We start from the raw sequence: 27,856 nt of genomic DNA, 5'->3' as shown, positions 1-27,856 counted from the left end.
AGTGAGAACCTACAGGATGGTGGATCTCCAGGAGCAGGGCTGGTTACTGCTGCTGTGCAGTATCCCTTTAAATCTGGAAACGCCCCAGCAGAGGGAGCCTGAGGTGCTGACAGACAGAGGACTCTGTGCAGCGAATGCTCGAAATCAAGGCTCTCGCTGAGCTGTAGATAATCTTTGTTTAACATTCAGGGCCCAAAATGGCGTGTTGAGAAGAGAAACTGGGCTGTAACTCGGGGGAAACCAGTAGGGAACGGTGGCAGAGGATTATGGGAAACGGCTCTGACTGGTGTTGGGAGTGAGAGTGGCCATTGACCTTTCAGAGCTAAACGGGCCACAAGTGCCTCTTGCTACCCTGAAAACCCTTACAGCATTTGACCTCTGACCTCTATCCCTGTAACCTTATGGGTTTATAATTGTCCGGGTCCTGGAATGAGCCATTTGCCGTGGGATTTTTTGTGTTCTTGCGCGATTGCTTATTGAAGGGGAGTGTCCACCTTGTTATAAATGCCATTTTGTCTCCTCCTAGTTCTTCACTGGTCTCTCTTCACTGATCTGTCAAATAAAGCTGAAAAAGCCCAAAAAAAACATTGGGAAAAAAATGCCATTGTGTGACACTAGGTTTGCTAGTTAAAAAAGAAAATTTTTTTTAAAGAAAGGTATAATTAAACCTATATTTTCTCTCAAAATCCACACCCAAGTCAAATAGCAAATGGCAAATTGATCGAATCAGAGTAATTCTCCGTTTGTTTAACATCGGCTGAAGGGGCCCGTAGGACACGGACCGTTTGCGTTAATTTTGGTTTTAACGCGGTGTTAGGCGCTAGTGTTAGGTGCTAGTGTGTCCACTCTCCTGTGCGCTGAAAGCAGAAAGAGTTAAGAAGCTTTGAGGGCCAGGCAAGCCTAGGGGGTGGGGGGGTGGAAGTACTCCAGAGGAGAGTGTGCTTGCTCGGGATTAAGTGGGATAGAGAGGGATTATGACCTGCTTTTCCGGAGGGGGTGGTCGGGGGTGGCGTGTGGGGGGGTGGGCAATAGTAAAACCACGTATGTGTGCTGTGACCGGTGCTGTGCAGAGAGAACCGTGCTGTAAGGAGCTGGCGATATTTTCACGGCCAGGTTTGCCTTAAATGAAACGGTAGAAACCGGATTACCGGATTTTTTGGGTGCTTGAACACAAGGGGTGGGGGTTGAAGGAGCCATCTTGAGGAGAAGTGGCAGTTGAGGTGAGTAATGTTGGATTTTGTCTTTACTGTATTATCAGTACAGGAGACCAAGGCCTCAGGCTGAGGGGGTTGTTCATAGGTAGCGAGCGAGCGAGGGAGCTAGCTAGCTAGCGCTACAGTTAATCGGCCATCTTTTTTTTATACGGCTGAAGTGTAATGAGGGGACTCGATTTTAGACCAGATGGTAATAAATAGTATCATTTGGTTACAGTAACTTCGCCAGTAACTGATGATGACTACGTGTTTTTTATGCGCTGACACAAATGTGCGATTACATTACCGTGCTTTTGACCCTTGACCTTCTGCAGTCACCGGCATTTAGGTGAGTGTTACGTGCCTTCCTGAATATTTTGTGCCAGTTTTGGCAGCTACTGAAATGCGCAGTCATGCCTTTTTGCTGTCCTGTATAGATGATCCTTGTTTATTTACGTATTTTATTTTTATCTTGATGATGATGATGACATTTCAGTTCACCATTCCCGTTATAATTGAAGGTTAAAATGATTTATTTCTGGTGGTTTTAAGGAGGGTATAGAAGGCCTACATATGGACCATTGAAGTCTTAATTTCCAAAGAAACATTAATATGAATATTGTGATGACAGGTGCTGGTTTTCAGTCGTTCACAATTGGCACAGCAGAGATTAATCAGATGTTAATATAATACAACCGCACACATACATCTTTTCCAAATGACTGTTTTAATATGTGGGACATTTTTACCATGTTTGCCATTTTAATTCCCATTTGAATAAATGTAATGTAATGATTTCTGTGGACAGGCAAATCATTTCCAGAATCAAGGAGAAGATAGCTCAGCTGGGAAAGGCCAAGCTTCAGTTCTAATACTTGTCCTGGAATAAACTCCTGTGAATTCTTTAAGCATTTTTTGGGCAGGGTTGTAAGAGAGAATTGTTTATTTTATGGCTCCGTTTCTAAATTTGTCAGAATCAAGCAGATGTTCAACTTCAATTTCACCGTCACCAAAGTAATGTCGTGCATTAGCGTGTTTTTTTTTTTTTTTACAGAAATGGTCATAGAAAGTGAACAAGCCTGGCATTCATCAGAATTCCTTGTTGTTTTTTGAAGCTGTCATTCCGCTCTTATCGCTGAACTTGTCTCCGGGGATGTGTTTCGGTCCGCAGCAGATCTTACGGAATACCGGGCCTCCTCCCACCGGGAGGCGGATATTTATGGGAGTTAGTCCTCCGTGACCTGGATCTCGGCGACTTTCCAACATGAGGCCGTCCTCTGAAGCTGGTCCTGAAGCACCTCCGGGTCTCTGCGAGAACGGTGATGGGAAAAAATCAATCCTTTTTTTTTTTCTTTTTTCTTTTCCCTCAAGCTAACACACTCTTTGAACTGAAAATAATTTGCCGTTCGTGTGACGCTTAAATGTTAATATTACATTAGGTCATTTATGGAATTAGAAAATTGGCTATGCTGAAAGAGGGTCGTATTGACTTTAGGGTTCTGTAGAAAGTGCTGGTAGGTCCATCGTACATGACAGCTATTTTAACATGCTCCCACATTCTTGTTCAGTGTTCGTTAGGGTAGAGGTGTGTGAAAATTCTGAGCCGATATTCGTAACAAATCTTTGCCTGGCCTGTTTTACATTATAGGATCAAATTCAAACTGTAAGCAAGATGCCGCAGCCATAAAAGTAGATTGGCGCAGATTTCAAACATCTTATGAAGGAAAAATGCAACAGATCTTGTTTGATTAACAAAATATTTCAGCTTGTTCACTTAAAATTTAGTCTCGTAGGAGTCACGAGGCACTTTAGGTCAGTTTTGGAGGGAAAAGTGAAATAAAAGCAGCATGTGCTCTTGGATATATCAACTGTTTCTGTTCTCTACATTTGGTACTGGCTGAACAAGTGCTGGAAATTTCAAGTATTTTTATTTTTTTTTGTTACTTTCATTGATGCATTTATTTTGCATCCTCATTGCACCGTCGATTCATCCATTTATTTCTGTGTGTAATGTTAGCCTTGGCCCAATCGCGCTTAAGTTAAGTTAATTTTAAGCTATTTTCGGCCAATACCGCTATGTGCATCTCTGCGAAAAAAAAACAATGTTGCTGCTGAGGTGAGGCTTTTTGTGCTTTTTGTGTCCCCCTCCTTCCCCCCCCCGCCGCACCGACCCCCCCTGGGCGTTGATGTGAATTCTGTTTTCGGTGTGCTCCCCTTGTGTCCTCTTCCTCCAGGCCTGGTCCACATCCTGGCCAACGTGGTGGAGGAGGTGAGGGTCTCGGTCCGTCGCGACATCAACGGGGCCGACCTGCTCTACAGCCTGCTCAACGCGCCCTGGCTGCAGTCTCTGCTCAAGGTCAGCCTGGGGGGACGTTCTTCATCCTGTCTGGCTGCTCGCTCATTTAAATGTTCGGTCGAGTGTTTTTTGGAGGGTTTCTGTGTTCTGTGTGAGGCTCACAAGGCCTGGATTAAAAAGTTTGGTTTGGAAAGGGGGCCCACAGAGACTGTATTTGCACAGGGCCCAGGATTTCATGCTACACCCCTGTGGGAGGAGGGGGAGTGGGGTGTTAAGGCGTTGTATGTCTTTAAAAATGGCCGTTCAGCTCCCAGGTGAATAATGGCTTCAGTGGTAAAGTGTGTTAATGTGACACTCACCCTGCCCCCCCGCCCCAGGTGTATGAGTGTCTGCAGCAGTACATCAGAGACAGCCCCAGGCCCTTCCTGCCTTTCGCCTCTGGAATCTCACAGGAGGTGAGCACAGCACTGCACAGCGCCCCCTGTCTGTCTCCTACACAATTGCAGATGTTCCACATCCACCGATTACTCAGCACTGTACTCTAAACAGTGAAAGTTCTGTGTGTGGAAACACCATAGAGCATCATAGAGCTACCAAGTAGACAGGATCAGAGCTAGCCATCAAGTCTATGGGAGCGCTTCCCAACACTGGCCCTGAGATCTGTTGTCCCGTAGGTTTCATTCCAACCCAAACAAAGCACAAAGCACATTAGATAGACAGCTTGTTCAGCTGCTAATTAGTGGAGTCAGGTGTGGCCAGATTAGGGTTGAACTGAAACCCTACAGGACGGTAGATTTCCTGGAGCAGGGTTGGGCAGCCCTTGCTCTAGCTGTTGAATGAGGTGTGCTTTGTTAGGGTTAAAGTGAAATGCTACAGGATGGTAGATCTCCAGGGGCAGGTTTGGCCAGCCTTGCTGTAGCTGTTGAATGAGGTGTGCTTTGTTAAGGTTAAAATTTAACGCTACAGGATGGTAGATCTCCAGGAGCAGGGTTGGGCAGCCCTGCTCTAGCTGTTGAATGAGGTGTACTTTATTAGGGTTGGAGTGAAAACCTACAGGATGGTAGATCTCCAGGAACAGGATTGGGCAGCCCTGCTCTGGCTGTTGAATGAGTTGTACTTTGTTAGGGTTAAAATGAAATGCTACAGGATGGTAGATCTCCAGGGGCAGGGTTGGCCAGCCTTGCTGTAGCTGTTGAATGAGGTGTGCTTTGTTAGGGTTGGAGTGAAACCCTACAGGACGGTAGATCTCCAGGAGCAGGGTTTGGTTCCCGCTGGTCTGTGGGATCTTTACCTGGTGCTCAGGACAGGATAGCGTTTCCTCACCGCTTCTCGCGGCGCGTTCTGTCCGCGCCCTGTTCCAGGTGATGGCCGAACTACGCGCTGTCCCGTCCCCTTCCCCCGCCGCCCGGGAACTCTACGCACTGCTGAGGGATTCCCACTTACAGGTGAGCGGCAGGACGCACCTCTTGCCCAAAAACGTGTCATGTGGTTCGGACATGCTCAGTTCAAGGCTTGGGGTCAGACGTAGAAAATCCAGGTACAGTAAATGAACATCCTTCCCAGTATTTTGTTCCAATCGCCTGGATTTTTGTATTCCTGGGATTCCCACTTACAGGTGAGCGGCAGGACACACCTCTTGCCCAAAAACGTGTGTTCGGACATGCTCAGTGCAAGGCCTGGGATCGGAGGTAGAAAATCCGGGTTCAGTAAATAAACGTCCTTCCCAGTATTTTCTTCCAGTCGCCTGGATTTGCCAATTAGCACAATTCTTCAGCCAGGAGGTAGCAGTACTTGTGAAAATAAGCTGGCTGTGTGGAAGAAACACCTGGCAGGACTTTTACTTGCTGACCCCTGGATTGTCCACCTCTGCCCAGAATGTACTGGGTGTGCATTCGCTTATGTTTTTTGACTTTGTGGGAATTCTGGGAAGCAGGTCATAGAGGCCGGTTCCGACCCAATCCTGTCCCCCTCGTAGGCTCTCCTGTCAGCCCATGATACCGTGGCCCAGAAGGACTACGACCCGATGCTGCCACCCCTCCCCGACAACCTGCCTGACAACGAGGAGGCCATGAGGATCGTGTGCCTGGTCAAGAACAAGCAACCGCTGGTGAGCGCTGGGAGCGTCGGACGCCCGTGCGTGAAACTGCACACACCTAGAGTTCAATAGAAGGGGGCTTCCACGGGTCCAGACTGGGTTGGTGTGGGTTCTGAGGTCCGGCTGGGTTTGGGGTTCGATCGCAATCGCTGTAAATGACAGACCCCGGTCCTGACGGTGTCGGAATGGCCGAGCCGTCAGGGCCCGGTCTGTGATTGGCTGGGCTGGACTCCCTGACGTAACCCAATCACTGTCTCTCCTGCACAAGAGGAGCGCTGGCGGGGCCACCCGGAGCCGCTGGGACAAGCTGAGGCGTCTCACCAAGGAGAAGCTGGTGTCGGGCAGGAGGGCGGGGTCACTGGGTCACGTGACCAGGGGGGCGGCGGCTTGCAGGGGCAACCACGCTTCACCTGAGCACCTGTGTGCCCCGCCCCCGACTCAGCCCCGCCCACTGCCCCACCCGCTGCCTCTCTACACCACCACCGCCGGCGGCTGTAAAATGTGCCGACAGAGCAGTGCGTTCTGGGAAGACGGGCTTTACCATTCCGCCCCATCCGTCTGCGGCTCGGTGCTCATGGGTAAGAACCCCGGCAAGGCTTCCTGGGACTCGACGGTTTGACTGGAAGTGCGTTTCCGTGATGTTCCCTCCCCGTAAAAACTTCCCCCAAACTGATTTAAAATCGTCCGTAAAATTCTCTGATTGTTTGTTGACTCTTGTGCCCCCCCCTCCTCCCCCTGCAGCTTGAGTGTGGATTAAATTCTGAGCTTTTCTTAAGTCAAGTTCATGTGGCAAGGTTAATTAGCCTGTTGGCACACACAAACACACACACACACACACACACACACAGCACGAAGTCACACTCTCATACACAGAGACACACACACACACACACACACAAACACACACAAACACACACACACACACACACACACACAGCACAAAGTCACACTCTCATACACAGAGACACACACACACACACACACACACACACACACACACACACACACACAGCACAAAGTCACACTCTCATACACAGAGACACACACACACACACACACAAACACACACACACACACACACACACACAGCACGAAGTCACACTCTCATACACAGAGACACACACACACACACACACAAAACACACACAAACACACACACACACACACACACACAGCACGAAGTCACACTCTCATACACAGAAGCACACCACACACACACACCCAAAACACACACAAACACACACAACACACACACACAGCACAAGTCACACTCTCATACACAGAGACACACACACACACACACACAAACACACACACACACACACACACACACACAGCATGAAGCACACTCTCATACGCAGAGACACACACACAAGCACATGAGCACACACACACACACACACACACACACACACATACACACGCAGCCACACAATCGCAGAAACAAATGTGACAGAAATTAATTTGAGCCTGTAATGCTGTACCCGTCTCTTTTATGAACTGTGTCTTCTCCTCTGGCCCGTGGCCCTGCCTGACCCGCCTAACCCTAACCCTAACCCTAACCCTGACCCTGACCCTGACCCTGACCCTGACCTGGCTGACCCGCGCGCTCCTCTATTCTGATGTGGAGCCGACGCCGGGGCGATCGACAGCGGGGAGGAGAACGGATGCCCGCTGTCGCCGCTGCCGCGCAGGAAGCTGCCCTACCAGCCCTTCAGCGTGGGCACGCCCTACCTGCCGGCCTGCTACGCCAGCGTGGGGGGGTACCGCCCCGCCCACGCCCCCGCCGAGCCCCCGGGGTACGGCCAGCGGGCTCACACGGCACCCCCCAGCCCCATGCATCACCGCCGGGGGGCGGAGCCCGACCCCGCCCATCACGCCCACCCCGCCCACCCCGCCGGCCCCGCCCGCCGCGCCCGCCGGGAGCTGAGCCGCCAGGAGAGCCTGGACGAGCTGCGGTCCACCGTGCACTCGGCGGCCAGCACCATGGAGCGCAGCTCCGACGACGTGCGGCTGCTGGGACACAAGATGGCCGCCGCCACGGAGCTGATGTCAGAGAGCGTGCAGGAGAACGCCCAGGCCCTCGGGCTGCTCGTGGAGGTGGTGGACAAGCTGCGCGGGCTCATAGTGGCCGGCCGCTCCCCCCCGTACGCCGCCGCCGCCGCCGCCTCCCGCACGCCCCCCTCCCCCCGACGCGCCCGCTTCCTGTCCTTCTCCTCCTCCTCCTCCTCGTCCTCGTCCTCGTCCAGCTCGTCCTGCGTGTATGCGGACGGCCTCGCCCTCTCCCGGCCTCGCTCGGGCCTGGCCTCGCCCAAGAGCAGGCCCAAAAACAAGGTCCCGGCTGGACCCCCGCCCCGACACGCCAACGCCCCGTCCCACCTCTCCAACGGCCTTCTGGGCGCCAGGCCGGTGGCCAACCACAGCAAGACGGGCTGCCTCTCCGGCAAGAAAGAGAAGAAGAAAAAATAATCCCAGCTTCCGCCTCCCTCTCTCCTCTCCTTTTCTTTTTTTACACCCTCAACCTGTTTCTCATCCGCTGGAACAGACAGCCCTCTCTTCTCTGGGGGAGTCGGACATCGAACACTTTATTTATTAAAAAAAAAAAAAAAAATGCACTCATCTCGTTTCTGAGATTTGGCTGAAAATAGGCCGATGATCCCTGGCTGCGGGTTGGCTTGTGTGCATTTGAAGCTGTTGCAGTCGAGCCAAAGAAAACATCGACGGTCCTTTTAATCGCGGATCGCGACGCGCGTCAAGTTGTCCGCACGTTATAGCGGGGAAAGAGGCGAGTCGTGGGTGGAGACAGCCGCTTGGCACCGAGGTCCTGCCGCTTGGCACCGAGGGTCCCTGCCAGGTACTGTGTTTTATTTACCTTCGTCTGACAGCCAATTTCATTCCGCCGATACAGAACCCACGCTCAAGTCCTTTCTCCCATCTCATTTCATCCCTCCGTTCCTCGGCTAATTTACGACTACAATAAACGGTGCTGCGCTACGCCGCCATAGTTTATGAACACAGGGCCGCTGAGTTGGAACGTAAATATGCGAATATTGATTCAATGGCTCTACATACTGTATATGTCAGCAGTGTTGGCATTCCGATTATAGGACAGTGATTCCTCGGATTTGTTTTGCATTCGCCTTTGCAGTCAGAGACGGCGTTCTCTCACGTTCTTTTTGTTGTCCCTGTTAGATCCAAGAATTGGCCTGCAGTTGGATGAAGGTTCCTCCGTATCGGATGAGTGACGTGAGTTTGTCTGGTTTTACAAAATCAGGGGCCCCCCTCTAAAGAGTGCCCACTGCCCTCTCCACGCTAACCCATGCGGACCGCCCCATACGCGTTCATCCGATTCGCCAGCCTGTGATCATGTGATCGTTTCGCCATGGCTACGGTGTGCTGTGGCGTACGTGTTCATTCCACTGCGCTGCTCCTCTCCTCCACGTGGAAACTCCTCCATCTTCCATCCCTCAGCCGCTTGTGTGTCTGGCCGCGAGTGCCGTGGTAACCGTGGACGTGTGCTCTCCTGGACACAACCGGTTCTCACCCCTCCTTTCTTCCTTCACGGGCCTAAACATCGACCTTGGTCTCCATTTTGTTTGGCCTGCCCTTGTGTCTTTCTATCTGAAGAGCTTGTTCTCACCATCTCTCTCTGTCTCTCTCGGCTCAACCTCTTCACAATATGTCCTCCCGCTCAAACTAGGAGATGGCTGATTTGAGGCTTATAAAAAAAAGAAAAGAAAAAAACTTCCATGAAAAACCTCTGATGGGTTTTTCTGAGTCCTCGCCTCCTTTTCCATTTCGGAAAAGATGTTTTCACTCTTTCATGCGGTTCAGTGCCCTTCATTTCATCTGCTTTCATCCATGGACTGTTGTGTCTGTGTGACAGTGTTTGGGTGTTCAACAGTGTCTTGTGGTTTGTTGAACAAACAAACAAAACAAAAAAAATCCCGCAATGAAAAATATATTTATTTGGGCGAGAATTCAATTAGTCGTGCTTTATTGCCTGAAGGTTTTTGTGTACGGTTCTGGGTGTAAACACAAATAACTTTCCATCTGACATCATTGTTACTCCACCTTCTACCCATCTTGCATTCGTCGATGTGCAGAAGTGTTTTGCTGCCCGGCCCCAGAGGTACCGAAGGCTGTGTTTTGCTGGACAGAAAAGAGTTTTCACAGGAGATCTTCGGCTGTTTTTCGTGTGTTTTTCTCAGGGAGCGACGATAAGAAGAAACGATGTGACTGGCGAGATCTTCATAGCGAGGGTGATACACGGAGGACTGGCGGATCGCAGCGGTGAGTCAAGCAGACCGCTCGCACACTTTTTATTTATATGAACACTTTAAACACTGTGTGATGGAACCAGCTAGTTTGCCGTTTACTTACATTACATTGCATTACAGGCATTTAGCAGACGCTTTTATCCAGAGCGACTTACACAACTTTTACATAGCATTTTACGTTGTATCCATTTATACAGCTGGATATGTACTGAAGCAAATTTAGGTTTAGTACCTTGCTCAAGGGTACAACGGCTGTGTCCTACCCGGGAATGGAACCTATAACCTTTCGGTTACAAGCCCAGTTCCTTACCCACTGTGCTACGCTGCCGCCCATTTACGGTACCCGCACATCTTATGACCACAGGACTCTGCGTGACCTGAGATATGTTTTGGTGTCTGTACGAGGTGTGTGTGTATATGTGTGTGTGTCTGGGAGTTTATGGGGCAGGTGTACAGTATGGAATATGACTTGACATGACTATGACACTCAATGTTTGTATGAGTTAGTGTACGTGTGTGTGTGTGTGCTTGTGGGGAAGGTCTGGTGCATTTGAAATGTGTCAGAAATGTGTGTGTGTGTGTGACTTTATGGGGCAGGTCTGCAGAATAGAATTATGACTGGAGTGTGTATGAGTAAGTATATGTGTGTGTGTGTTTCTGGGGACATTCTCATGTATATGATGCGTGTTAAAAATGTATGATTGTGTGTGTGTGAGAGAGAGAGTAAGGTGTAGAGAATAAGAGTGTGTGTGTGTGTGTGTTTATGGGGCAGGTCTGTAGTACAGAATATGAATGGTGTGTGTATGAGTAAGTGTATATGTGTGTGCTTGTGGGGACATTCAGATGTATACTAAAATGTATGTGTTTGTGTCTGTGTGGTGTGTGCGTGTGTATTTGTGTGTGTGTGTGTGTGTGCGTGCGTGCGTGTGTGTGTCTCTGGCAGGGTTGCTGTATGCAGGGGACAGGCTGGTAGAGGTGAACGGTCTCTCTGTGGAGGGGCTGGAGCCAGAACAGATCATACAGATCCTGGTGAGTTTCCCAGAATGCCCCACTTCACCAGCAAGTCACGACTGCCTATTCTTTTTAAAGCACACGCTGACTACGTTCGCTTGCACACCAATACGCCGATTATTGGGACTAATCAGTTTATGCCAGTATTTAGATTATTGCATACACCTGGATTTAAGTAGTGTGATAGCAGCTGTGTTTATATGATTATTTCCATAACTGGTGTATACTCACCAGAAACGGTGTACATGGGAGCCATGCTTGTTTTCATCCAGGATTTCCAACTTTTGCCAGACGTGCGCAGTTTCTAAACGGTGAAAAATAGTACATGCACCAAAAAAATAAAAACATTGGACAAAAATCCAGGTGTCTTAATTGGGTTTTGAATACGGTGATTATGACCATACTCTGATAAAGATTATCAGCATTTACTTGATCATTTCTGTAATCAGAGCATTGCCATAATCGGAGTAAGATCCGAATATGAGTGTGCATGTAAACGCACCCACTGATGCACGCTTTCACGAATTCGACTGAGCCGCAGGTGTGAATGTTGACGTCCTTCCTGTGCTCCCACACACAGGCCCGCTCCCACGGGACCATCATGTTTAAAGTGGTTCCCATCTCAGACCGGCCAATCAACAGCCAGACCACGGTGAGCAGGACCTCGGAACTTTAACCAGTTAGAATTTTAAATGTCGTCCAGTGCATGCTGGGATACTTCTGACTTCCGTCCGACAGCTTTTCTCTCTGTAACAACGGGTTAATGTATGAAAATTGTTGCACGGACCGGCATAAATGATTACGTTAACCATTGAAGATTTTTATTACATTAACCGCCAGTTATTGCATTAACTGTTAGTTATTAAATTAAAGACGTCAGAAGTTATTACTTTAACTGTTTTTATTAGATTAGCTTGTTATACCCCCGTTATGACTGCAGTTCAGTGTAACCCCTGGTTTGAATTATATTCGTTTTTGTGATTGTGTGGGTCTCTCCCTCCCTCTCCCCCCCCGCCCCCAGCTGTACGTGAGGGCGATGGCTGACTACTGCCCCCAGCAGGACCCCGCCATCCCCTGCGCCGAGGCGGGGATGAGCTTCCGCAAGGGCGACGTGCTGGAGGTGGTGGACCAGACCGACGCCCTCTGGTGGCAGGCCAGGAAACTGCCCAGCACGTCCGGCTGCGCCGGGCTCATTCCCTCCACCAGTCTCCTGAAGAGGTGAGGAGAGCACCGGACCCCCGCCGCCGATTCTGCACCGCCGGACGCGTGACATCATAGTTTCCTCTTTTATATCAGTACTCACAAAGTCACAAAAAAGGCTTACGGCTGCTGTTTTCACACAACATTACATTACATTACAGGCATTTAGCAGACGCTCTTATCCAGAGCGACTCACACAACTTTTTAAACAGCATTTATGTTGCATCCATTTACACAGCTGGATATGTACTGAAGCAATGCAGGTTAAGTACCTTGCTCAAGGGTACAACAGCAGTGTCCCACCCGGGAATCGGACCTGTGAGCGTTTAGGTTACAAGCCCAGTTTTTTACCCATTATGCTACACTGCCACGTAGCGTGTTCACGTGCTGGTGTGCATGTCTGTGTGTGCATCAGTGTCCGTGCGCGTCTGTGTGGCTGAATGTTTTGTGCACGTCTGTCATGTTTCTCCTCCGATTCCTTCAATGTGGACTTCTGCCCAGGAAACAGAGGGAGTTTTGGTGGTCACAACCTTCCCAATCTCATACCTGCATCAACATCTGTGAGTGAAAAATGTTTGTCTGAAAAAAAACCCTATTAGGCCTGAGTGTCTGTCTGTGTGTCCGTCTGTCCATCTGTGCTTTCCTTGTCTAGCACTCCTTCCTTTACCTGATAACATCTTAACTTAAGACGGGTAATAGCCAAACACTGCCAGTCAAACCAGTGCTGTCCTTATCTGTAATCACCTCTCTTTCTAATCCTATTTATCTACTTTATCTCAGTGAAGCTTCAGACAACAGCCAGCAGGTGCAAGGTAGCCAAGCAGTTGGGAAATGCATTTAGCTGAACAGAAGGGGCACTTGTGTCCTCCACTTCAGGGTGTAATGTCACCATATTTTTGTAACCACCTCTTCAGAATGTAACACGCTACAATATTTTTGTAGCATTACCTTCAATGTGTCACAATATTTTGGTAGATATCAGTGGTATAGTATTCTGGTAACTCAGAATATGTGTAATATGTGCCAATCAATGATTCTGTATTGTATTCCCTTCAGTGTATATTGTGAAACTAAAATTCTACTGTTATATTAATTATTTATTAATTCCCCATTAATAATTCAGTGATTCTGAAATACTCTGAAAGCGTTTAATTTCTCATGGTATTTGTTTTCCAACGACCCTTTCAGTTTGCAATCACTGAAAAGAATTCCCATGGTGCTCTGCAGTATGAGCTGTAGTGTAGTACAGTATGAAGTAATGTGCTCAGTAATAGTTACTGTAGACCTTACTGTGGGATGGTTTGCAGTCTATTGCAAAAAGTTTGTTTTATTTCCTGCATCTCTGCTGATCTAAAGTGAGCACTGTGGATGAAGGTGAGTGAATGACTTGTCACTGCTGTGCACAAATCAGGCTGATGCTATGTGTTTGTGTGTGCGTGTGTGTGCGTGTGTGTGTGTGAACTTGTAATACTATCTTTGCGGGGACCAAATGTGCCCACAAGGATAGAAAGATGATGAAAATTATGCTTTGTGGGGACCTTTTGCTGATCCTCACAAGGTCAAGAGGCTGTTTTAGGGGTAGGACTTAGGGTGTGTGTGTGTGTGTGTCCATTGTTTGGAGGAAAAATGTGTTTTTCTCTGCTTTTTAATGTTGCTGTGGTGTAAAGCAACATTTCTATTTGTATTTTACTGGAGCCTAATTGTTTGCTCCATTTCAGAAGAAGATATGATGGCCATTGATGAAAAGTGTGTTGAAACAGGCAAGTAACTCCATCTGACGATCCTCTCATATAATACTGCAGATGCAAACACAGGTGTACCGTTTCAAGCTGTCATTATTTTATTCAAATGATTTGTTTGTGTTTTTTTCTTTTTCTGCAGATGAAGAAACTTTTGAATCTGGTAGGTAAGTCTTTATCATAACGGTATCATTGACGTGTAAAGCAGGTTTCAAACATATTGTTGCCTGTTTGGATCCTGACATGTGGGAATACTTTATATTTATTATATATAGAGAGATTTTTTATATTATTATATACTTTTTAAGGTAATACTAACTGCAGCAGTCTTTTCAAAGCGTTTCATTGTCTGTGTGGAATCTGTGTGGGACTGGTGTTTATTCAAAGCTCGAGATCATTTGAAAGAAGTGTTGTCTCTCGAGTCTGGGTCTCATTCCAGTTACTTATTTTATTCGTCCTTGTCTCCCTGGTCCTCACCTGACTTGGAATTTGATCGAAGCCTCTCTTTAAGGACATTCCTACCTGTTAAATGCTCCTTGAAGGAGCGAGGAATTAAGAGCAAGGAGGCTGTTTGTGCGAGAAAACACAAGCGAATCCTTTCGCGAAAGTATTTCTTCAGGCTACGTGATGTATGAACGATCAACCTGTGAATCCAACTCTCCACATCTACCACGTCTGTAATTGATGTGGCTTCAAACTGATGCTTGAAAAAGCAAGGATGTTCCAGTTACCTAATACACGTTTCCTCGATTTGTGAGGATGTGAGGAAAGGACGTAAGGAGGTAAAATAAGTGATTGGAAAGAGCCCGTGGTCTCTGGAGTATGTCTGCGACAGTTTAATTTTAAATGGCTGGAGACAGTTGACCAAATAGGAAAGCATTACATTGCTATACAGTGGGCCCTGTATGATAAAATTAAGATATCTAGATTCTGATCTGTTTGATTCACTCACATTTGAATCTCTCATATCTTTTTTTGAAATCACTTTTAAATTCTACTTCGGCAATCAAGAGGAGCTCAGAGAAGGTGAACTGTTTTTTTTTCTTTTCACTCTCAACTTGACCTCCCCCATTTTCTAACCATTTCGTTTTCCCCTGCTCTTGCTCTTATATCCATATAGAGGCCATTTTGCACATTGAGGTGTCAGTCATTTATAATATATAGAGTACAGAGAATGTGTAGAGTCCTTATCTTTGATAGCTTTCATGGTGTTGAGGTATGAATGTGCATAATTCTGTGTCTCTGACTGTCTTCATGCTTACAGAAGAGGATGAGTTCAGCAGCAACGTCGAGGGCATCTATCTCGGTACGGTATCCTGTCAAAGCTTTCGCTGTAGCTGTGGAAGTGCTGACGTTCGTTAAATGCACATACTAAAATGAACTCCACTTCTATGGCTGAATGTGTTCTTCCTCTCCTTACACAAGGAGACTTAATAACAATAATAATAAGAATAATAATAATAATAATAATAAGTTATTCTTATTGTTTGGAATTCTCTTTAACTTATTATTATTATTATTATGGAATTTTGTGCACAATTCTCAATGAATTGAGTAGTGGATCAGATGGTTGGATGGTTGATTGATTGTTTGATTAATTAATTGATTGATTGATTGATTGATTGGCTGACTGATTGATTGATTGATTGATTGGTTGATTGATTGATTGCCACAGCGGGATTTCGACGCAGTCTGAGACTGTGTCGGAGGAGGTCCCACACCAGCGTACACCAGCAGCCCTGCTACTCCCACTGCCCCAGGACCTGCTACAGCGCCCTGGCCAGTCCCTACGAGGAGGTGGTGCGTTACCAGCGCCACCCGGAGGACACATACCGCCTCATCGCCCTCGTGGGTGAGACTGGAGGCCCGGCCGCTGGGCCATTACTGTAGCTAGTGTGTGAGTGTAGGTGTGTGTGTGTCTGTGTAAGTGTGTGTCTGTGTGTGTGAGTGAGTGTAGGTGTGTGTGTGCTGTGCATGTGTGCACGTACAGTGGAGGTGACTACTCACTGGGTGTGTGTGTGTGTGTGTGGTGCTATGCATGTGTTGTGTGTGTGAATGGTAAATGGTGCAAAACTGCATTTCTATAGGCGCTTTATCAAGCGCTTTCATGATGCCTCTCAGTCGCCAGACCGTTAGGGAGTGCTACGGGTTAGGTGTCCCTGCCAAGACACTTCCTGGCAGTGCCACAGGCTGGGGATTCTGAACCGGCAAACCTCCGACTTTTGCCAGGTACAGATTTCGTTTTCTTTCTTCCTGATGTTTCATGTCTTATGCCCCATGTCGAGAGTGATTATTCAGATTTGTGTTGGTGAATATTACTGATGAGGGTTGGGGATAGATACTGTGGTGAGTTGTGTTGACTTGACAGTGTGTCGCTGTTCCGTGTTGTGTTCTGTCGTCCTTTTAAAGTTTTTTTCTTCCCGCTCTTCATTCATTTCCAGACACGACACGGACACAGAAAAGCTACGAGGAGTCTGGGAGAGAGTATCACTTCATTAACAAAGAGCTGTTCGAGAATATGGTGTACAACCACAGGTATCCTGTCCATGCAACCTCACCCCCCTCACGCTGTTTCTTTGTGTTAATGAGGGCTTCTCGGCCCGACAATTGTGCGCGCTTACATCACATGACCTTATATTATATTACATTACATCACATTACATTATTTTACACAACATTACATGTACATTACAGGCATTTAGCTGATGCTCTTATCCAGAGCAACCTCCACAGATTCTGACAATTCATACAGCTGGATATATACTGAAGAAATTCGGGCGAAGCACGGGACTCAAGGGTACAACCGCTGCGTCCTTTCCTGAGAATCAAACCTGCCACCCTTTAGGTTACAAGCCCAGTTCCCTAACCCTCACACTGCAGTGCATGCTGACCTTTCAGACCACCGTAAGGCTGTTTTCCGTGTGCAGTATGTTTTTTAGGCGTGTTGAGCTCTTCCCTCCTCCCTGCGCCCAGGTTTGTGGAGTACGGCGAGCACAGGGGCAGCATGTACGGCACCAGCATCGACGCCGTCAAGGAGGTCCTGGACGCCGGGAAGATCTGCGTGATCGACGTCGAGCCGCACGTGAGTCCTGGCCTGGTTTGTGAGGACACACACGCTGCAGGACGTCGCGCTAAAGCAGGGGGGGGTGGGCAGTTCCGGTCCTGGAGGGACGGTGTGTATGCAAGGGTCTTTGTTTTCACCAGTTACCCTGGTGTTACGGCTGCAAACAACCGCCGTAAACACAGAGAAGCCGACACCTGGTTTGTACGAGAACTAATATTTATTTACAGACAGACAAAGCTTACAACACAAAACTAGGAGCGCAGCCCAGCTACGAGGCCCGTGTGCTCCCTAGCGGGGGTAAAGCAGAATGAGAAATCGGAGATCGAGAGCTAGCTCCTTCTGGTGAGGTCCTTATATGGGGAAAGCATCACCTCAGAGCTCCGTGGATAGGTCTCCCGCAGGTGAGCACAGTTCCCTAAAACAGACAGACCGGCCCGTACGGATTTAGGCAACCAGCACCCTCATATGGGGCAGAGGGATGTATCACTGGCTAAAATGAGCCAAGTGGCTGTATGGACCTGCACAGGTTCACTCGTATATTTGATCACAGTAGAACATTTCACGTTCTTCAGCTGTCATTCATGTGCTCATCAAGAAATGTAGCTAAAATGTGAGATGGTGTAAATGTTAGTGCTGAGCAAGTAATTAAGGCCGGAGGTTGGCATGGAAACCCAGAGACGAACACGGCCCTGGTTGCCCACCTCTGCACTGAAGGTAATGGTTTTGTGTTGACTGTGGATGCTGGATGCTTGCAGGCCATTCAGTCAGTGAGGACGCAGAAGCTCAAGGCCTACGTCGTCTTCGTGAAGCCGCCCAGCGCCGCTCACATGAGGCAGACCAGGAGGAGCGCTCAGCTCATCACCGAGTACTACGTCAACCGGGCCTTCAAAGTGAGCCCAGCTTCCGCTTCAGCACTGTTACAGGCAAAAGTATTGGGACGGTGACACAGTTTTTGTTCGTTTTGGCTCTGTGCTCCAGCACGTTGGATTTAAAATATATCTGTGAATTTGAGGTAAAAAGTGCAGACTGTCAAGCTTTAATTTGAGGGCATTTACATCCATTTTGGGTGATCTTTGTAGGACGTAAAAGGCTACAGGTTTGTTTCCTCCAAGTGTATCCCTAAGCAAGGTACTTAACCTAAATTTCTTTGTATATATCCACCTGTATAAATGAATATTGTGTAAGAACCTGTGACCTTTGGGTTTCAAGACCAGCTCTTTTACCCTTTATACTACACTGCCGCCCTAGCTGTTGTTGGGTCTAGTGACAAAGACCGCGTTCTTTGGCTGCTGTTGCTATGACAGCGCTTTGATCGGCGTCTCCGTGACGACCTGTGTTTTTGGTGCTCGCGCTCGCGGCAGGAGGAAGACTTCCAGGAGATGGAGGACGCGGCGAGGAAGATGGAGCACCAGTACTGCCAGTTCTTCGATCACGTGATGGTGAACGACGGGCTGCAGGACGCGTGCGTGCAGCTGCTCACCGCCATTCGCCGGGCGCAGGACCAACCCCAGTGGGTCCCCGCCTGCTGGCTCCGCCCCTCTGACACGCCCTGATTCAGAGAAAGAGAGGGAGAGAGAGAGAGTGAGAGAGGAGAGGAGAGAGAGCGAGAGAGAGGAGAGGAGAGAGAGAGAGAGAGAGAGGAAGGAGAGAGGAGGAGGAGAGAGGAGAGAGAAGAGAGAAGAGAAGAGAGAGAGAGAGAGAGGAGGACAGAGAGGGAGGAGAGGAAGAGGAGAGAGAGAGACGGACAGAGGGGAGAGAGAGAGGAGGAGAGGAAGGGGAGAGAGGAGGAGGACAGAAAGGGGAGAGAGCCGGAGGAGAGGATATAAAGGAGAGAGAGGAGTACAGAAACAAGAGAAAGAGGAGAACAGAATGGGGAGAGACAGAGAACAGAAAGAGGAGAGGTACAGGGGTACAGAGGGTACAGAGGGGTACAGAGAGAGAAGAATTGGGATAATTTTGGTGGTACCGGTGTGAAAGGAATGCTGGGAAAAGGAGAAGTGGATGAGAAATGCAGAGTGATGGAAAAGGTGGGAGAGAGGGAGAAGGAGAGGGCAAAAGAGAGAAGAGAAGCATGTGATCTCTGCAGATGAACTGAAGAACATGAAATGCATAACTGTTAAAACCAAAGATTTCTGCCCCTTGCTGTAATTAAATGTACAAAAACCTGTTCTTTCCCCCTAATCAGGCTTTGGGTTGAGATTAAATGTTTGTTTTCCCAAAAAAAACATTCACATGATGCTAGAAAGGGTTGCTTTTTTTGGCCGTGTTCTGTTTTGTGTCCTTTTTTCGATTATTTATTTTACAAGGGCTATGAAAAAGAAGTGTGTTTATTCACAAGAAACTTAATACACGCATATCTGCTGAGACCTATTCTTTGGAATGTTCTGGACTTGAACAAAATGCCTGCTTTATGTTTTCTACCATTCCTTATACCTAGAGCTTTCTAGCAGCTGCTGTGGTATTTAGAATTTTTTCTTTGCTCTTCTGTTGCGTGTTTGTATGAAACACTTTTCTCAGTGTTCACAGAGTTTAGGCACATCATTTTTTTGTTTTTGTTTTAATAATGTCTGGCTCAATACAAATACGAAGCAGTTTGATTGTAGCTTGACTGCAACCATTTTTAATTAAAAAAGTGTTATTCAAAGAAGGTGTTAAGCATCTTTTTTTGATACATAGTTGTGTGTCCTTGTGTTGTGATTAATCCACAAAAGTAGCAGATACAGATAACCCAAACAGATAACTGGTAAAGCAATCCATGTCCTTCCATGTTTTTCAGCATCGTTTGGTGTAGAATGAAAATGTACGCAGGCACTCATGAGTTAGCATCTGTATTTGAAATTTTATGTATCGTATTTATAACTTTGTGTGATATACTTATTTGAAAACCTTAATTACAACTGATAAAAAATGAGCTCACCCTTCTTCTCCTCCCAATCCTCATATAGGCCTACTTAAAAAAAAATCCCTATCTCCTAGTCTGACTTGGACAGAAAGGCAGTGTCTGACTGACTGTCACTGTGATGCCTCATCTTGATCAGGCAGCGCAGTCCGGCGTGGAAAACAGGTGGTAAAACGGCTTTGAAGACACTACAAAGACTGAACCATTTTGAATGAGATCGCAAGCATTGTCATAAGTATAAGTGTTTCGAAAGTTGCCGAATTGTTAGACATTGAATTAAATTGATAATGATCATAACAAACATTCAACATTAGTTGCAATGTAATGTTTTTGCACTAGGTGTCGGTAATGGAATGTACAACGAAGAGAAACGACTTCTTGTGAGGGTTTCTGGGAATTGTAGGACTAACATGAGACGATTCAAAATCGGTTGTTGTGACCCGGATATAGTCCTACTTCGATGTAGCAAATGTTACTGTAGCTGGCTAATGTGCACGTTTGTATAACTTGAACTACCACTCCGTTTACACATTTTTTATTATTTTTTATTATACACAGATGAGGTGTTTTCACATAATTCGTTTAACTCCTGACGCCGAGTTTGAAATCCTTCAGTTTGTTGTTGCTTGAATTAACCAGAGTTTGTCGGAAGTTTAGATCGAGTTTGTTAGCCAGAGTAGGAATCATAACATGTAATTTCTTAAAAAGTACATATTTATTTCTTGATTGTTAGCGAGCAAGAACGATTTTATTTTTTTCGACCAGCTTTGGACATAACAGCTGTACATTTAATATTTTCCTCAGGAATATTAACTGCTTAAACCGTTAACGACATGGTAAGTTTGTTGTGTTTTCAGTAACATTACGTTATTTCGGACGGTTCTCAAATAAATAGTGCATTTTAACGAAATCAATTTGCCTTAACGCTCTAAACTATAACATTAGGAAAAACTTCTTCCAGGCGCTATGCTACATACTGCATAACTTGTGAAGGCGAAGAACCCTGACACAGTGATGGTTTCTCCCCATGCAATTTTTTTTTTTTTTCATCTTTATTTTAGTTTTGTAAAGCAGAGTGAAGGGGAAATCTCTTCGAGTGCTGAATGCACGTGGTTAGAATGCGTCAGGCAAGAGTTCTGCTGCTTTGTACGAGGGCCTGAATTGCTCCAACGAAATTGCTTGATGAGAGTATTGCCAGTGTGTATTCGTGCGTGTGTGCGTGCAGGTTTGATTATGTTGTCTCCCGAAGAGAGATGGTAATCACGTCTGTTCCGTTTCTCGCCAGCAGGATCAGCACGAGGCTGTTTTCTCCTGGTTCGCCCACCCTGTGTTCAGCAGATACTGGCAGCACTATCGGCAGGCCATGGGCTGGCAGCAGAAGCACAAGCAGGCCTACAGCCGGGCGCTGGCAGCGTACGCCTTCCCCCCTTTCCCGTGGCCGAGCCCTGCGGCGCCCCCTCCGCGCTACTCGGACTGGCACGCGGGTGAAGGCGAGGCCGCGGGAGGGGCTAGGGGCGGGGCTAGGGGAGGGGCGAGGCGCGGGGCGAGGAGCAAGGCGCGGCCGCCCCCCGAACGACTGTCCCGCAGAAGCGGGCCCGCCTCCGAGAGCGAGACGGACGAGCAGGACTCGGACGGCGAGATCGAGTGCGACGTCAGCAACATGGAGATCACCGACGAGCTGCGTCAGTACTTCGCGCAGACGGAGAAGCACCGGGAAGAGCTGAGTGAGTGCACGTTTACTGGATGGACAGGGAGAGGGTGGCCGGTGTAGAAATGTCAACATCCGCCTGTTTACCTGTAGCAGCTGGTCTTCTACCCACCCTTCTGCCCATTAGCCTGCCGCCATCTTCCACCTGCAGTAGCTACTCAGCGATCGGTTCATGGTCCTGTCATTTCCCGTAGCCAGCAGCCATGCCACCACGCGCTCTGCTCCTACCGACTGGCTGAAGCTAGCTAAGCAAGTGTGGGCTTGGTTAGTACTTTGATGGGAGACCACCAGGGAATACTGAGTTGCTGCTGGAAGTGGTGTTGGTTGACCAGAAGGGGGCAATCTTCCCTCTGGTCAAATAAACCCCAGTGCCCCAGTGCAGTGACGGGGACACTGTGCTGTAGGAGATGCGTATTTCGGATGAGACGTTAAACCGAGGTCCTGACTCACTGTGGTCATTAAAGATCCCGTGACACTATTCGCAAAGAGTAGGCGGTTCCCCGGTGTCCTGGCTGAAATCCCAGATCTGGCTCTCGCAAAAACTTGCCACGTAATCATCCCCTGATTTAATTGGCTAAAAAATGTTCTCTCCCTCCAGTGGAGCTGCTCAGTGGCCAACAATAGAGGATTGTGGTTGTACTGGGCAGCTCCCAGGGGTGAATGTGTATGAGTGTGAAGCAGGGCGTTCCTGCAAAAAAAGCATCCATGCTTAGCGAACCTACCCTGGGTAAATAAAGGATAAATAAATAATAGTTATAATGGGTGGCATTTTTGCTTCAGAATACACTTAGTGAAGTCTACTTCCCCAGTAACACTAAGGCCAGAACCAGTGTTCCCAGCAAACTCTGTCAACAACAACAACACAATATTATTATTTATTTTTTTAAAGTTCAAAACATGTCTGACATAGCAAACCATTTGGTATGATGAGAAAAGATTGATTCTGCAAAAAGTAGCATCTTATTTAACCATCAGGTAATCCATTGCCATTTCTCCTGTTCTCAGTTCTGGGACTGTGAAAGGTCATTAATGGGCTCCTGAAGTCTGTATTTTGCGGTTGTTTTTATTTTTTATTTTTTATTTTTTTTACACCTTTAAGCTACCTGTAACCTGAAACAGGGTTCCTACACTGTAAAATGTTCAGCGTTAAATCAGTTTTATAGTCGATATGGTCTCTTTTGGGCTGGTATGTTAGTGTTGGATTAACACTGGATGTTTTACAGTGTACCAAAATGTATGAATGCATGTTTATGGCTTATGACTCCATTTTGAGAATTGATTTTTTTTTTTCTTTGCTGGTACAACTGCAGAAGAAAAAGGGCCCGGGAGACGGTGAAAGATTGATGCTGCCCTTGTCAGTACGTGGGCGTTTACCGTCTACGCTTGCTCCTGTATCGAGAGATGAATATAGATAACTGGACGTCAGCCAAGCGAAAGGGCACCAGCTTGTTCCCGAGCTCTTTGGTGATGAGAGCGCATCTTCCGCCCTCCTCAGCTCAGTCTTCCGAAACGCCCATCAACGTGCGAAAGAATGAATGACCTTGCGCAAAAAAGACCTGGTTTAAAAATTATTTAGTCACGCATATTGTTTGCTTACTTGTGCTTCACGTTTTTTGTAAAGAATCGCTTGCGTTTTTTTAAGAATCGAGTGAGTTTTTTTTTTTTTTTAAAGAATAGCGTGCTTTTAGGAGTTTCGCCAGGCTGTAGCCCGTAGGGTGCAGTCAGCGTTCTAACCGGGCGAACGCTGCCAATGTAAATCCCTGCGGCGCCGCGCGCAGAGAACTGACACTTCTGCTCCGGTATCATCTGCCGATTATTGTTGCCAAGCAACCGGCAACAAACTAGCGCAAAGGCCAAAGCAGTTTTACTCATCGTGTACTTCCAATATTCAATAGATTATTCTCCCACTCTCAGTATCTGCTGTGTGTCTCTGAAAAACGCGTTGGCACATATTTTAAATTAGATTGAGCAGTAGATAACTAAGTGTACATGTGAGTTTATTACAGAACTTTTCCTAATACACAGTCATGAAATCTTATAGTTCATGCACAATTAATACATAGCCTATAGTCTTCTTTGGGACTGTTGAGAGGACAGGACTGTACTGAGAGGTAGATGCGTGTGCTGCTTTTTAATACTTAAATAACAAATACTGATCTTTCAGAACCCAGTCCTGCTGTTCTGGTATCTGATAATGTTTGTGTGATAGGCTTGAACTTGCATTTAGTTGCAGTTGATTTGTTTTACAGTTTAAGAAAAAACAAACCATCCATTGTCTTATTTTTACTTATTAATGATTCTTTGACTGAAGTTTAAAGATACATACAATCTAAAATGAAGTGAGTGCTTTTGTTAAGATGGTAGATGTAGGCCGATAAATGACATTGGAAGCTTATGGTGGGTTAAACTGTAGAGGACTTGGTGAAACATTTCTTTAAATTGTGTGTTCTGTTTGTCAGGACTTGTACTGCCTTCCTCTGGTTCCAGTTTGGATTCAGTCTATCCATCTTATTAAAAACTTCGCAATGAAGACGTAAGCGGCATTATTGCTGTAGCTAAATCAGAATAAAGAAAGTGGACTTGAACAATTGGAAAATGCGCTGAAACATCGTTCCCTGTTTATTTCAGCCAATAAAAGGGTCTCTGTAGGGCAGTCAAGCTAGTAAAGTATTTTCATTGTTTCGGTGTGATCATTGATCTTTCTTCAGAACTAAACCCCGTGCTCGCGATCGCCCTCTAGTGACGGACACTGGGATTGCTCACATTAGTAAATAACTGCCTGATTGGTGTTCTCAGGCTTTTGAGGACCACGTCCGTACACTGGCGTCGGTGTAATGGTCAGATTCAGTGCAGTGTAGTGCTTTACTTTCAATCAGTCATTGGGATGTAGCACCGTATTTTATATCAGCTTACATTCACGGTTCTGTGAGTGAATGTAAATACCAGTGTGCATGTGCGTGCAAGAATTTAACGTCATTTACTTGATAAGATTTTGACCGTTTCACATTTTATGGTTTAGCCTACAGATTACAAAATCGCTGTGCAGGAAAATGGTGTGTCGGAGGAAACATGTTTTCAAACAATTTCCCTCCTTTATCCCCAGCGAGGAAAGAGCTTCTCCTGTGGGAAATAAGCAGGTCGATATCTCCCCTCTCTGGCTGTGTGGCCTGCCTCTGTCCGTTGCCTGGAGATAGAGAGAGGGGTTTTAACGGGGGGGGGGGGGACTTCACGTTTGTGTGTTTTTTGTTCTGGAAGCGGTTACCTTGTAACTGGGCCGGCTGACATGGCCTGGGCTGGTCTTCTGAGTCCTGGGGGGGTTGGGTGTGGGGGGGGGGGTAGAAGGAGCCTTTTGGGGTTGTTGTTGTTTTTTGGCATTGTGGGATCGATGTCCTTATCCGTTCTCACGTCTCTCATGCACCCTCTACCCAACACACGCCTTTCGTTTCCTCCACATTGGCGCTCCACATCACTTTTCCTTCATCGTGTTTAGTCGTTGGCATTTTACGGGATGCGCTGCAGGGGACCGTATGGTGGCATTGTGGGTAAAATGTCCATTATCGGAACAGAATCTGCTGCTTCTGACTCTCAGACTCCAGACCGTGAATGCCTATTTTTTTCTTCTGTGGGACTTATTTTTTTTGCTTGCCTCTGAGCTTGCTTAAGGGTGTGAGAACGCCGGAGTCTGAGGCTGACTAATGCTGCACGCCTTCCAGGAGGCTCGCTACACGCTGGAGAAAACCCCTTGTGGCCTCCCTTTGTGTCGCTCTCCGCACACGTCTGTTCGCAGGGAAGGCTGGGGGACGCTAGCGAGTGAGCCAAGTTAAAAAATGTCGAAGTCTTTCAGGAGGCGCACGCTCGAGTTGTCAGTTTGGTTTTATTTGTGTAATAATAGAAGACCAAATGGAAATGGAGTAGTTCAGATTAGTGTAGTTTCAGAATAGTAGTTCTGCTGCCCTTTGCTTTTCATTGCTGTGCCTCGAGGCTGTGGCTGTTCCCTGAATTAGGATGGACACGATCTGTGTACAATTGATAATATAAATGTTATTCACTTGTACAAGTCTACATTTTACTGATGCAGCTAACCGTGCTCTAGAGTACAGTAGCTACGCTCTGGAATATAGAATACAGCAGCTGTGCTCTAGAATACAGTAGCTATGCTCTAGAATACAGCCGTGACTCGCTTGGGATTTGAACCAGCAGCCACCTCAACCTGCGGCTTGTCGGACCACAGTGCCTTTGCCACCACTGTGTCTTCTGTGGGCTGCATAGTTGTCTTGCGGGTAGAGCGAAATTTATCCTCAGACTGTTGCGCAAAAACGGGCTTTGGTCCAGATTCCAAATGCAAAAAAAAAAAAATAGATAAAATGACTCTTGTTGGACTATCAGCGCTTTGTGGAATGTAAGTGGCTTGCTGAAAACAAGTTTCCTAAACCAAACACTGCTTACGATCGAGAGGACAGCGATGTTTGAGTAAGCCTCTGCAGAGCGCGCTCTCTGCAGCGATCTCCGGTGGATCGCTGGCAGTCAGGACGAGCCTGTCACATCGCACCCGATACGATTGTGTTGCGCATTCGCGAGGCTGTTTGTGTTCTGCGGTTACAATAACACGCGCTCGTCCCTGGAGTTCGTAACCGAGCGTTCTCCGCCCCGTCACTCGAAGCTTTTGGGGGCTGCGGGTTTGGCCCGGAGCCCAAAATGCGTTTGGAACGTGACCCTCTCTTGTGTGTGTCTCTCCCCTGGGGCCAGTGGGGGGGGGTCCGTTACTGGAGTTCAGCTCTGAACAGACCCCCACTGCTTCCTGTACCCCCTGGGCTACTCAACCCTGCCCCTGGAGATCTACCGTCCTGTAGACTGTACCTCCAGCCCTAACAAAGCACAGCTATTTCAACAGCTAGAGATTTCGCTGAGCTATTGATTAGTAGAATCAAGTGTGGCAAATTAGGGTTGGGGTGCAAACCGGCTGGTTGGTAGGTTGGTAGATCTCCGGGAACAGGGTTGGGCAGCCCTGCTCTAACCCTCACACAGAGGCTCGTCACCTCACGAACCGCCCACAGTGACCAGTAAGTAAGAGCAACGCTGTGGCCATATGAGGCCTTGTGTTGTCTTTACCTCTTCTGTGGAAGGAGTTACGGAGATTATTGCAGAAAAATGAGATTGAGACCCCCCCTCCCTTTCCCCCCCCCCTCCCTTTCCCCACCCTCCCTCCCCCCCCACAGAGAAGCAGCAGCAGATCGAGGAGGAGCGGGCGGAGTCCTACGTGCTGGCCGATCGGGACCTGCACCGAGCGTCCTGGTACAGCACGGCGCCCCCTGCTGACCGTCCGGGGGAGCGGCGGCGGGCGGAGATGAAGAAGCTGTACGGCGAGGACGCCGCCAAGATCCAGGGCATGGAGGCCGCCATGCAGCTGACCTTCGACCGGAACTGCGACCGCAAGCAGCCCAAGTACTGGCCCGTCATCCCCCTCCGACTGTAGGCCTGCCCCGGGGGGCGGGGGCGGGGACCCCGGGGGAGGGGCCCCATCTCCCTCCGGACCCCAGGTTCGGGACAGTAAGTAACGATTCACGGGCACGTGTGTGTGGGGTGCGGTTTCCACTGCCGAGAGGAAGTGCTTCCTCACTCACTCGGACTGTTCGGCGCACGCGGGGGACTTTCACACGCCACGCGACGAGAATTCAGACCCTGACACGACTGATTTAGGGACAGAACTGTCCTGATTCCAGAGCTCTTGTGTCCCTGTGTTCACGTTCAAATTTCAGTTGAGGCATTCCACACGGTTTTTAAAAAATGTATTTATTTTATTATAGGCATTTGTTTACACCACTGGAAAACCCTCCAGCTGTGTTGTTTGTTTCTTGAGTATTTACAATAAACATATTTGCTAAGTCTGTGTATGTTCTTTGAATAATTTTTGCTTGAAAGATAATTGAAAAAGTATGACGTGTGTACTTTGCTTTAATAAAACCGTGATAGCGATGGGTCAGAAACTAGGCTGGAAGCTCCCCAGGTTCTGGCTTTGATTCCCAGAGGACTGTTTCAGGAAGCAGGATTACTGAGTTAGCTGGCTAACTGGACTGAGTAAAAAACCGGAACCGTCCCAAATCTGGAACGGGGACTGAAGGGAAAAAGAGCTGTTCTGGGTTTTACTCGGTGCAGTTATCCAGCTAGCCCCTGCTTCGTGACACAAGGCCCCAGGTAGGGCACTGCAGTTGCACCCTTGAGAAACCTGACTGTCCTCAGTATTTACCCAGCTGTGTAAGCTGAATGGGTTCTGTGTGAGAGGAATGTGGGCTGCGTGAGCCGGTGTGGGTCAGAGCGTCTGTTTAATGCTGACTGTAAGTACAAATGTAGGTTTTTTTTTGTGCGAGTGCTGA

General features: G+C 47.7%; 2 protein-coding genes across 3 annotated transcripts; both read left to right on the top strand.

The window, feature by feature from the left end:
• The first annotated feature begins 1,033 nt into the window (after positions 1 to 1,033).
• mpp4b (MAGUK p55 scaffold protein 4b) lies at positions 1,034 to 18,507 on the top strand. Its single transcript, XM_064311027.1, is given in 21 exon segments — positions 1,034 to 1,220; positions 2,365 to 2,512; positions 3,428 to 3,549; positions 3,867 to 3,944; positions 4,851 to 4,934; positions 5,465 to 5,596; positions 9,796 to 9,877; positions 10,808 to 10,893; positions 11,456 to 11,527; positions 11,897 to 12,093; positions 12,577 to 12,635; positions 13,432 to 13,449; positions 13,794 to 13,835; positions 13,957 to 13,977; positions 14,826 to 14,840; positions 15,079 to 15,120; positions 15,490 to 15,709; positions 16,224 to 16,349; positions 16,788 to 16,896; positions 17,634 to 17,768; positions 18,240 to 18,507. Coding segments are annotated over 20 exon segments (1,887 nt in total). The 5' UTR covers positions 1,034 to 1,220; positions 2,365 to 2,457; the 3' UTR covers positions 18,432 to 18,507.
• A 1,696-nt stretch (positions 18,508 to 20,203) lies between these two features.
• On the top strand, positions 20,204 to 27,367 carry gemin8 (gem (nuclear organelle) associated protein 8). Of its 2 annotated transcripts, none has more exons than XM_064310711.1 (3): positions 20,204 to 20,613; positions 21,066 to 21,501; positions 26,702 to 27,367. In XM_064310711.1, the coding sequence occupies exons 1-3, from the start codon at positions 20,611 to 20,613 to the stop codon at positions 26,956 to 26,958; spliced, it is 696 nt and encodes a 231-aa protein (XP_064166781.1). In that variant the 5' UTR covers positions 20,204 to 20,610; the 3' UTR covers positions 26,959 to 27,367. The 2 variants fall into 2 exon arrangements, with proteins under 2 accessions (XP_064166781.1, XP_064166780.1); XM_064310710.1 differs by having other exon boundaries at positions 21,063 to 21,501.
• The last annotated feature ends 489 nt before the right edge of the window (positions 27,368 to 27,856 follow it).

Source organism: Anguilla rostrata, chromosome 15, assembly GCF_018555375.3.
Source record: "Anguilla rostrata isolate EN2019 chromosome 15, ASM1855537v3, whole genome shotgun sequence".
NCBI lineage: Eukaryota > Metazoa > Chordata > Actinopteri > Anguilliformes > Anguillidae > Anguilla > Anguilla rostrata.
The sequence above is the reverse complement of the archived record's forward strand: the minus strand, read 5'-3'. Positions and strand labels throughout refer to the sequence as shown.